This window comes from Physeter macrocephalus, chromosome 1, assembly GCF_002837175.3.
Source record: "Physeter macrocephalus isolate SW-GA chromosome 1, ASM283717v5, whole genome shotgun sequence".
Taxonomy (NCBI): Eukaryota; Metazoa; Chordata; class Mammalia; order Artiodactyla; family Physeteridae; genus Physeter; species Physeter macrocephalus.
Window position 1 is genome coordinate 31,185,416 of NC_041214.2, and position 12,454 is coordinate 31,197,869.

Sequence of the window (12,454 nt, forward strand, 5' to 3'; positions counted from 1 at the left end):
GAGAGGCCACAGCGGAGGGAGGCCCGCATACCACAAAAAAAAAAAAAAAAAAACAAAAAACAAAAAACAAACAAAAAAAAGAATAAAATGGTTTGTTTTTAAAAGCACAGTTCAAAATATAAGCCATTAGATGTAAAATGAAGCAATGAAGCAATCCTGTAAAATAAGCTGCCTTGATGACAAGGAGGATATTCTGCATCTCACTCATTTTATCCCTATCTCAATTAGATGTAGAATCTGTCCAAATTCCAACAGGCACTCATGGTTCAAGGAGCCCTTGACAGAAGATCAGAGTTAAGTTCCACTGTCAGCATCACTCTGGCTTGACTCTTGAAGTCTGGCCAGATCCACCAGCTAGATTTACAGAAACTGACCTTCACTGGTCTCCTTGAACACACCTGACTTGAATACCCCTGCTATGAGCTAAATTTACCTTGTCTAGCTGAAATCCTAGCCCTGGGATGTTCTAGTCGATTCTGCCCACTGCTGCCAATATTCAGTACAAAGAACCAAGCTCTAGCATTCATTTAAAAGAAAGTATTGTCATTCTTGTTTTAATACAAAAATAACTTACCTAACGTATCCTTTAGGTTTTTTACAATCGATGCTTTCCGAGCACTGTTTTTCCTTTCCACGTAGTTAGAAGGCACAAAACCCGTTTTATTCATGGAATTTCGAACTCGCCACCAGGACTTAGAATCATCCAGAAGCCACAATCTCTCATTCTTCTTGATGTCCAGCTCTTGTTCTTGTTGGGCCACATAATCAAATTTGGCTACTACCACCACTTCTTCTGCCATTTTTCAGCAGCTTCTGCACTGTAACCACACAGAAAATATTTTACACAAGGTTTAACTAGTAGTAGTCTACATGCTTTTCCAAAGAAACACACCTAGAACCAAAGAGCACTAAATGATTGAAAATAAAAATATGAAAAAAATTAAAATACCAGGCATATACTAATCAATACAAAACTGGTGTAGCTACATTAATAACTTTAAGGCAAAACTATTAGTAGTGATAAGGAAATTAACTACATCATGATAAAAGGTTTTATTCAATATATATAACAGCTAAACTTATATGTACCTATTAATATAGCTCCAAAATAGAACCACAAGGAAAAACTGACAAATCCATTGTCATAGAGGACAACTTTTAACATGTTTATCTCAGCAATAAATTAAGGAGACAAAAAATTAGTAAGGCTAAAGAAGAACTGATATCATAACCACTAAGTCTGATGTAATAAACATATACAAATATAACTTCCAAACAGAAGACTATAAACAGAACATATACAAAAATCGATCAATGCTAGGCCATAAAAAAGTCTACATTTTTCATGTACTTGGCACCCTACAACCATATTCTCTGACAATTATAATAAAAAGACAGCTTTTCAAAAGCCTTTTATATTAATATTTAGAAACTTCTAAAAACTCATGAGTCAAAGAAGAAATCATGATAGAATTTGGAAAATACTTAAAAGTAAAATTAAAGAATATAGCTAACTTTGTGGGATGCAGCAAAAGGAGTATATAAAAAAGAGATTCGTAGTTGTAAATACTTACATCAGAAAAATAAGAAAAGTTAAAAATAAATTAATGAACTGATCACCTGTCTTCAGTTAGAAAAGAAGAACATAAAGAAGAGTAGATAAAAGGAAATAATACAAATAAAAGCAGAATTTAATGAAACAGAAAACAAAGATATAGAAGAAAGGCTCAACAAAACAAAAGGTAGTTCTTTGTCATGACTAAAAAATGGACAGAGTCTGGCAAGACTAATCAATGAAAAAAGGAAAAGAGAGCCCAGAAATAAACCCACATACCTATGGTCAATTAATCTTCAACAAAAGAGGCAAGAAAATACAACGGAGAAAAGACAGTCTCTTCAGCAAGTGGTATTGGGAAAGCTGGACAGCCACATGTAAATCAATGAAGTTAGAACACACCCTCACACCATACACAAAAATAAACTTAAAACGGCTAAAGACTTAAATATAAGACATGACACCATAAAACTCTGAGAAGAGAATATACGCAAGACATTCTCTGACATAAATCGTACCAAGGCAACATAAATAAAAGCAAATATAAACAAACAGGGCCTAAACAAACTTAAAAGCTTTTGTACAGCAAAGGAAACCACAAACAAAATGAAAAGACAAACTATGGACTGGGAGAAAATATTTGCAAATGATGTGACCGACAAGGGCTTAATTTTCAAAATATACAACCAGCTCATACAACTCAATAACAAAAAAACAAAACAACCCAATCAAAAAATGGGCAGAAGACCTAAACAGACATTTCTCCAAAGAAGACATATAGATGGCCAACAGGCACATGAAAAGATGCTCAACACTGCTAACTATTAAAGATATGCAAATCAAAGCTACAATGAGGTACCACCTCACACTGGTCAGAATGGCAATCATTAAAATGTCTACAAATAACAAATGCTAGAAAGAGTGTGGAGAAAAGGAAACCCTCTTATACTGTTGGTGCGGATGTAAACTGCTGCAGCCACTATGAAAACTAGTATGGAGGTCCCTCAAAAAAACTAAAAATAGAGTTGCCATATGATCCTGCAATTCCACTCCTGGGCATATATCCAGACAAAACTATAATTTGAAAAGATACATGTACCCCCACTGCTCATTGCAGCACTATTTACAATAGCCAAGACATGGAACAACCTAAATGTCCATCAACAGAGGAATGGATAAAGAAGATGTGGTATATATATATATATACAATGGAATACTACTCAGCCATAAAAAAGAATGAAATAATGCCATTTGCAGCAACATGGATGGACCAAGAGATTATCATAGGAGGTGAAGTAAGTCAGAAAGAGAAAGACAAATACAATATATATGACACAAATGAACTTATCTACAAAACAGACTCACAGACATAGAGGACAGAATTTTGGTTGCCAAGGGCAGGGGGTGTGGGAGGGACTGGAGTTTGGGATTAGCAGGTGCAAACTATTATATATAGCATGGATAAACAAGGTCTTACTGTATAGCACAGGGAACTGTATTCAATATCCTGTGATAAACCATAATGGACAAGAATATGAAAAAGAACATATATATACATATAACTGAATCACTTTGCTGTACAGTAGAAATTAACACATTGTAAATCAACTATACTTCAATAAATTTTTTTTAAATGAAAAAAGGCACACCAAATTACCAGGAATAAAAAGGGAGTCATAATTATAGATGCTACAGACGTTCAAAAGACATGGCAATATTAAAAACTTTATCAATAAATCTTGAGAAAAAGTTAAATGTACAAATTTATAGAAAAATTAAAATAACAAAAGTAATAAAATTGAATTAGTCATTAAGAAGTCTTCCCATAATGAAAACACCAGGGCCAGATGGTTTCACAGGCAAGTTCTATTAAAATTCAAAGAACAAATAATTCCAATTTATGCAAACTCTTTTAGAACAAAGAAAGGAAATGTTACAAAACCTAAGCCACTCCTGAACCTAGAATAGCTCTCTGGTTTCTTCAGAGAGACTATTTTACATAAAGAGCCATCCCAGTTTAGCAAGCAAATAAAATCAGCTTCTGATTTTGCATGTTGAATATCCAAAATACTGATTCTGTTTTCTCAACGATGAAGCAAGTTCTTCAATGTACTCAGGGAAATGCATTTTAATCTAGAATTCAACAAGCCCTAGCATTCACGTGTAGATACTTTTACATCTACAAGGTAGATACTTTTACATCTACAAGGTAGATACTTTTGGGGGGTTATTGCAAGGTCTCAAAACCTACCACACAGTCTTCTAAAATAATGACTCAAGTATATACAGCAGCAAAATTAATAATGTTAAAAAAAGAGACAATGATGTGGTATTCAAGAAATGACAAACACAGAGAAACCAGAAAAATTAATTTGCATTCTTTAATTTGTAGTCTTGCAATTTTTCTGTTTGAAATTACTTGCAAATAAAAACTTACAACCAGGACTTCCCTGGTGCTCCGGTGGCTAAGACTCTGCACTCCCAATGCAGGGGGCCCAGGTTCCATCCCTGGTAAGCGAACTAGATTCCACATGCCTCAACTAAAAGTTCACATGCCACAACTAAAGATCACGCATGCCGCAACAAAAAACCGGCGTGCTACAACTAAGACCAGGCGCAGCCAAATTGAAAAAGAAAAACAACGTTACGACCAAGTCTAAATAATAACTGGTGCATGATGTGAAAAATCACAAGTGACAGACTTTTTGCGACACTGAAAAGCAGAGAGACTTTGTCAGGGATACTTGGGCACCAACTGTGACTCCTTCCTGTGGAAACCTGTCCCCCCACCCCCATATTAACCTATACATTTAATAAAATTTAATTCTAGGTCCCAGTGGAATTTATTCTGAAACTTGACAAACTGATTTTTTTTTTTTTTTTTTTTTTTTTTGGTGGTATGCGCGCCTCCCTCTGCTGTGGCCTCTCCCGTTGCGGAGCACAGGCTCCGGACGCGCAGGCCCAGCGGCCATGGCCCACGGGCCCAGCCGCTCCGCGGCATGTGGGATCCTCCCAGACCGGGGCGCGAACCCGGTTCCCCTGCATTGGCAGGCGGACGCGCAACCACTGCGCCACCTGGGAAGCCCGACAAACTGATTTTTAAATTTATCTAGAAAAGAAAACTTTATAAAACTGGCAAATATTTTGGTAAAAAAAAAAGAGTATAATGATAAGAGTTGGTTAAAAAAAACAAAACAACAGGAGTTGGTATAATAGTTGGTAGGTTGTATATCCACCATTCATTTCCTCTTTTCCTAACAATATCCCAATTATCCTTATAGTTGCCACCTCATTATTATTATTTTAGCCATGCAACTTGGGGGAATGACTCTAGCTTCAAAGGTGTATTTGGGTTAATGAAACCTTTCCCTCCATATTAGAATCACCTACAGAGCTTTAAAAAAAATACAGGAGCTTGGGCCCCTACTTCAGAGATTCTAATCAGTGTGGATTGTCACTCAGGCATTACTATTTTTAAAAGCCATCCAAGTGATTCTAATGTATATGCAGGACTGAGAACTCATCTAAGCCAATCATGACAATCTCTCCCTTGCTAGTTTTGTCCACATTAACCCACTTAAGGCCAATGGGATGCAAGGAAAACTATGCTAGCAACTTCAGGGTAATGATGACTGGCTCTTGAGAAACGTAGTAAAAGACTGTCTCTGTATTTTGTCATGGACAGATGTGAGGCCTGCAGCCATCTTGTCACCAGCTGGAGAATGAAGCTGACAAACCAGTGAAAGGAGAGCTTCTGGGAAATAGAGCCAGAGCTGCTAAAATAGGTACTAAAAACTGCCCCCTAAACCTCCAGTTCCTTGAGCTAATGTATTTCTTTATTACGTTAAGACAGTTTTAGTTGGGTTTTGTTCTTTTCAGCTGAAATTCCCACTATAGGCAAACATACTCTATCAGATATGCACTAAAATATTAAGGCAATTTAAAAGAATATGATATTGGTATAGAATATCAAATAGACCAGTAGAATATAGATTAAGGTCCAGAAACAGATACACCTACATACAGGTGGCTTTAGAAGCCCTTTTCTCTAATATACTAGCTATGAGTTTTTCTAATTTACGTCTTTTTGAAATAGATGGAGTACTTCATTTTTTTCTTTTTTCTTTTTTTTTTTTTTTTGTGGTACGCGGGCCTCTCACTGTTGTGGCCTCTCCCGTTGCGGAGCACAGGCTCCGGACGCGCAGGCTCAGCGGCCATGGCTCACGGGCCCAGCCGCTGCGCGGCACGTGGGATCTTCCCGGACCAGGGCACGAACCCGTGTCCCCTGCATCGGCAGGCGGACTCTCAACCACTGCGCCACCAGGGAAGCCCAGATGGAGTACTTCAAACCACTTAATACAAAATTAATTTTTATATATATTTTCCCCCTAAACATTTACAGTGGTCTCACCCAGGCCTAATTCACAAGCAAGTTATTTTTTTAAGTGACTTCTTTGATAAGTCTTTCCAAAGCAATCAACTTCGTTTTCACAAAAGCAATTTTCTTTCAGCACTATTTCTGTTAATTTATATAATATACGAGATTATAGTAAGAAGCACACCTGAAAGATACAACACCTCTAATTCTTGGTAAGCAGATTTAACTCAATTGGTGAGAGTAGAAATATGTCAAGGGTATCAGGTTATATGTTTCATAATGGAAATAAAGGGGTTTAGTCAGTTAATTAGGCAAGTCAGCTAACTTCTACTATGTGTCTTTAAATATGCAAATATATGAGAATTTCATATATAGCAGGGGTGACATTTCAAATCATTGGAGAAGAATGAGTTATTCAATAACTGATACTAGGACTACTAACTATCTATTTGGGAAAAAACAGTGTCCTACCTCACACTATATACAAAAGTAAATTAGACAGACAACCTTGACTTCCAGGAAGACAGAGCAGTTGTACTTTTCTCTTTTTCTCCAGCTAAGTAGAACTAAAAACCCTGGATATTACATATGAAGCAAACAAAAGAAAACTCTGAAAGGTAAAGAGAAGGCAAATCAGCTAGGAAACTCAGGACCCAAGTAACAACTAGTGGTGAATCCCCTAGGTTTTCTTTTTGCCTGGTATATCCTAGACTTGAAGATGAAGATTGGCAAGCTAAACACACCAACAGGCACAGAAAAAACAACAAAACCCAGTGCTCTCCAGACAATGGATCAAAAAAGGGACAGCTTAGCAATAAAGAAAACTTTTAGACAATAAAAACTCTACTCCAGTCAAACACTGCAGAAAAACAGGCCCCACCCATACCAGCAAAGACCAAGAAGGAAACCTAGATTTTCTACCCTTGAGAGGCTATAACGGCACCGCAACATCTCTGCCTGGTGGTGTAAGTAAAGACCAACTAAGGAGCCAGGACTTTTATTACCCATCAGCCAGACAATCGGCAAAGATGTAAAAGAAATCAATAACACATTCAACCAACAGGATCTAACCAACATTTATATAATATTCCAATGAACGACAACAAAATATACATGCTTTTCAAGTGCCCCTAAACAAATACCAAGATAGACCATATCCTGGGCCATAAAATAAACCTCAACAAATTTAAAATAACTGAAATTATAAAGTGTATTCTCTGACTACAACAGGATCAAACTAGAAATCAATAATAGAAAGATAACAGAAAAACCTCCAAATATTTGGAACATACTTCTAAATAATCCATAGGTCAAAGAAGTCTCAAGGAAAGTTCATTTACACTGAAGTGAAAATGAAAATAAAATCTATCCAAATTTGTGTGACACAAGATCAACCTGCAAAAAGCAACTGTATTTCTATATACTAGAAATGAACACATGGACACCAAAATTAAAAGCAATACCATTTATAATAAAAGGAAAAAAAATGAAAGAAGTGCTAATCTAACAAAACATCAAGAGGACTATATGTTGAAAACTACAAATGCAGATGAAAGAAATCAAAGAAATCTAAATAAAAGTGTGTATGGACTAGAAGATTCAACACAGTAAAGGTGTCAAATTTTTTCCAAACTGATATACAGGTGATGTAATTTGTATTAAAAGCCCAGCAAAAACTTTTGTATATATATTCTATAATTTTTATGGAAAGGCAAAATAACTAGAATAGCAAAAAACAATTTTTAAAAGTTAGAATAAAGTGGGGAAATACTTACCATGTAGCTACAGTAAGTCAAGACTTATCTATTTGCAAAGGGATAGACACATATATCAATGGAACAGAACAGAAAACCCAGAGATAGAGCCACACAAATATGCCCAACTGAATTTTGACAAAGGTGCAAAAAATAATTCAATGGAGGAAAAACAGCTTTCTCAACAAATGTTGCAAGAGCTAATGGACACCAAAATAGACAAACAAAAAAAATATACATTAACCTAAACTCATACGTTATACAAACACTAACTCAAACTGGATGACAATCTTAAATATAAAACTTGAAACTTTTAGAAAAATATACGGAATAAAATCTTCAGACTACAGAGCTAGGCAAAGAGTTCTTAAACTTGACACTGAAAGTAAGATCCATAAAAGGAAAAACTCAACAGTAGAAAAACAACTCCAATTAGAAAACAAACAAAAGACATAAAGAGACATTAACTGAAGATGTATAGATGGCAAACATGCACATGAAAAGATGCTCATCATCATTAGCTACTGAGAAAATGCAAATTAAAACCACACTGCGACATTACTACACACCTATCAGAATGGCTAAAACAGAAGAGTAACAATACCAAATATTGACAGGAATATGTCGAAACTGAATCACTCGTACTTTGCTGATGAGAATTTTAAATGGTACAGACCCCTGGAAAAGTTTGGCAGTTTCTTGTAAAACTTAACATGCAACCACCATACAAGTGAGCAGTTGTATTCCTGGGCTTTTATCCCAGAGACATGAAGATTTATATTCATGCAAAAACTTTTACATGAATGTTTACAGCAACTTTATTTGAGAAGTCAAAAATGTAAACCACCAAGATGTCCTTCAACAGGCAAATGGTTAAACAAACTGTGGTATATCCATACCATGGAATACTACTTAGCAATAAAAAGGAAAAAATGATCAATACATGCAATAACCTGAATGTATCTCCAGGGAATTATGCTGAATTGGGAGGCAGGGGGAGCCAATCCCAAAGGTTACACACTATATAATTCCATTTATCTGACATTCTTGAAATGACAAAATTATAGAAATGGTGAGCAGATTAATGGCTTCCTGGGGTTATGGACAGGGTGGGAGTGGGAAGGAAATGAGTGGTTATAAAAGGGCAGCAAGAGGGATTCTTGTGGTAATGGAAATGTTCTGTATCTTGACTATCAACATTAATACCCTGTTTGTTATACTGTACTATACTTCTGCCCTACGTTACCATAGTACTTCATCATTATACAAGTATCACAGTTTCCTCAACTATACCTTACTGATGGACAATGGGTTGTTTCCTGTCTTCTGGTATTAAATAGTGCTGCAATGAACAGTCTCATATACATGTCACTTTGTTTTCCTGTTTTCTGTGCCTCTGGGTTCGAGTCACAGAAGAATGCTGAGATGAAGCTTAAGGTTTATATAATTTTGTGAATACTGCCAAATTTCCTATCTATTGGCTCTTTATCTTTTTGTATTCTCAACAATATATGAGAGTGATTATTTCCTCACAGCCTTGCCAAGAAACTATGTTGTCAATTTTTTGGATTTTTGCCAATTGGATAGATAAGAAATGCTACTTCAAGAGCAGTTTTTATTTGTGTTTCTCTATTACAGTGAGATTGAGCACCTTTCCCAAAATTTAAAGGACATTTGCATTTGTTTTCCTGTGTGGATTACTTGTTCCTATCTTTTGACCATTTTCCTATGGTGTGGCTTCTTTCAGTTTTTAGAAGCTCTTTGTATAGTAGGAATATATGTCCTTTGTCTTTGGTAGAAATTTTTCCATTTTGTCATTATCTTTTTAACTTGGTTATCGTACTTTTTGAGAAGAAAATTTTTGAAGAACAGCTCAAAATTGTAAATGCACATTTCTTTGAACCAGCAATCTACATACCATGGACAAAAATGATTCAAGTACCCAAAGTCATTTATGTAAAAATGTTTGCTGCAGCACTGCTTATGTGAAAAATCAGGAGTGAAACGTACACCAAGAGTGCCTAAATTATAAATACTGGTATGGTAAAATGTCCAAGAAATATTAAGCCAAAAATGCAAATTCAAAACAATATGCTTATCATGACTGTATTTTGAAAACATCCTACTACATATGCTTGTATATGCATTAAAAAGTTCACAGAGGGAGGATACACATCAAATTGCACAGTGGTAGCCTCAGTGAGTGGTAAGACTGGTAAGATTTTCATTCCCTATTCCATAGATATGTGTGGTTTGAATATTTTTCAATAGGTACGTATTACTTGATTTTTTTAAATGTACTATAAAAAGAGAAAAACAACTGAAAGCTAGCTAATAGGAACTGGCATCCAGAACACAAAGTATGGGTGAGGAAACATGGGGCATGTAAGAGAAAAAAAGAAATGTAAGAGTAGTAAGTTGTCATAGAACTAAATCTGCTTTACAGTAGAATTACACAGAATTTAAACAACTGGAATCTAAAACGAAAACAAAAAAACAAACAAAAAAAACCCCCCACTTATAATTCAGCTTTCCTTTGATGACCATTTCCTCAGTTAAGCACCAGATAAAAGAGCTAACCTTAGAGTTCAGATAGTAGGGGAAACGGTGCATCTTTAAAAACAAGTAACAAAATAAAATAACATGTTAACACTACAAGAGGGACAGCAATTGAGGTCAACTGAGAAAACAAAGTAAATGCTTCCCATTTCATGCTTACCCTGGAACAGATGCTCAGAGTAGAATTATGGGTAGTAACATTTGCACTATTTTAATAGCCATTTCTCTCTTGCTCTCTTTTGGTTAGAGACTAAAAGCTTAGTTCAAAAAACAGAAATTAAATATGAAGTGACTCCACTGCACTTTGATTCAGCCCAGAGGCCTGGCTGTAAAGGTTGTCAATTAATATTCCATACTCTCCTACAGAAGCTTCAGCTCCATGTTTCCAACTACACTAACAATATTTGCACTGGGATGCTCTTGACCCCACTCTTCTTCCAGGAATCAGATTCCTATCCTTTTGTCTCTCTGTCCTTGTACCTAGCACCTGAACCCAGGAGCCTCATCAACCAGTGTCCATTTCCTCCCTGATATCAAGTGTTGGATTTCCTTTATAAAATCTGAACTACCTATTTTGATCCTCACTGACTACCTGCCCTCCTCTGATACTATGAACATCATGGACCTCAGACTTGACATCAGTCCCACTTTATAGTACTGTCATCCTGCTTGCCTTTTTCTCCTGGGCTTATTTCCTGATCTCAGTTTGTTTTTCAAATTCACTTCCAATCTCATTCCCAAACTGGACCTACACACACTCGCTGATCATACTTCTGGCCTTTTCTGATCTGGTTACCACAAGAACAGAACCAAGTTGGAATTAAAGAACTCAAATCATTTCAACATGTCACTAAAGACAGACAACATGAAATTTACTGTTCTAGGGATCTTCATAAATTACACCATTCTTTCTTATTGGAAAGGCATCAACAGACTAAGTTGGAGAACACCTACTGGCTTAAGATGAGAGGTTTTTACACCGTCACGAAGGCTAACAGTTGCTAAAAATATGTAACTCTATACCAAGGAACGTTTACTAAATGTCTGTAATTCAGGTATATCCTAGCATTTCCCTCACAACAATCATTTAAAGCATTATCCTCACTTTACAAGTATAATACAGTATACTAAGAAGTTAAATGGCTCTTCAACCTTGGAAAATAAGTGGTTGAAACTGGGAGTCAAATGCATGTTCTTTTCACTCCCCCCAGAGTTCATGTATTTTTGATTACTGCTGACTATTAAGGAACAGAAGAGGAATACACATGTTATAAATACATGGAAACCAATTACCTAGTAAATCAGCAATTCTCAAACTATTTGGTTTCAAAACCCCTTTACATACTTAAAAACTGAAAAGCTTTTTTGTTTATGTTGGGTCTATCTATCAATATTTACCACATTAGGAATTAAAAGTGAGAAAATGTTAGGATATCTTCAATTCAATTAAATATAATCACATTTAATCCAATACATTTTAACATATTTTTATGAAAATTATATTTTCTAAAACAAAACATTAAGTAAAACAATAAAATTATTTTACATTTTTGCAAATCTTTTAAATGTCTGACTTAATAGAAGACAGGTGGATTCGCATATCTGTTTCTGCATTTAATGTATTACAACATCATTTTGGCTGAAAAGAAAACCTGGTCTCACACAAATGTATGGTTGGAAAAGGGGAAGAGTATTTTAAGTCTTTTCAGGTAACTGTGGATTTTTTTTTTGGTACTACACCAAAACTTGACAAGCAGTAGAGTTTCTTAAATACTAGTTTCTAATGTGGAATTTAAAACTTTATCAATGAACTTTTCCATACTGTTTTAAATATTAAAACCCATTGGCCTAAGTACTTTATTTTTTTTTGTTTATCCACTCACCTTTTGTTTTTATTTATTTTTTATAAATTTATTTATTTACTTATTTATTTTTGGCTGCGTTGGGTCTTCGTTGCTGCATGCAGGCTTTCTCTAGTTGCAGTGCGCAGGATCCTCATTGCGGTGGCCTCTATTGTTGCGGAGCATGGGCTCTAGGCATGCAGGCTTCAGTAGTTGTGGCACGTGGGCTCAGAAGTTGTGGCTCGTGGGCTCTAGAGCGCAGGCTCAGTAATTGTGGCGCACAGGCTAAGTTGCTCCACGGCATGTGGGATCTTCCCAGACCAAGGCTCAAACCCATGTCCCCTGCATTGGCAGGTGGATTCTTTTT

The 12,454-nt window shown here is 35.9% G+C and overlaps 1 protein-coding gene across 4 annotated transcripts in view; it reads right to left on the reverse strand.

The window, feature by feature from the left end:
* NCK1 (NCK adaptor protein 1) overlaps positions 1-12,454 on the reverse strand; it is an 86,285-nt gene that overhangs the window by 22,535 nt on the left and 51,296 nt on the right. For all 4 annotated transcript variants that reach the window (XM_024131815.1, XM_055087936.1, XM_055087908.1 and 1 more), the window contains one exon: positions 575-818. In XM_024131815.1, coding sequence (XP_023987583.1) covers positions 575-800 — 226 coding nt within the window. In that variant the 5' untranslated portion in view covers positions 801-818. The remainder of the gene's footprint in view (positions 1-574; positions 819-12,454) is intronic.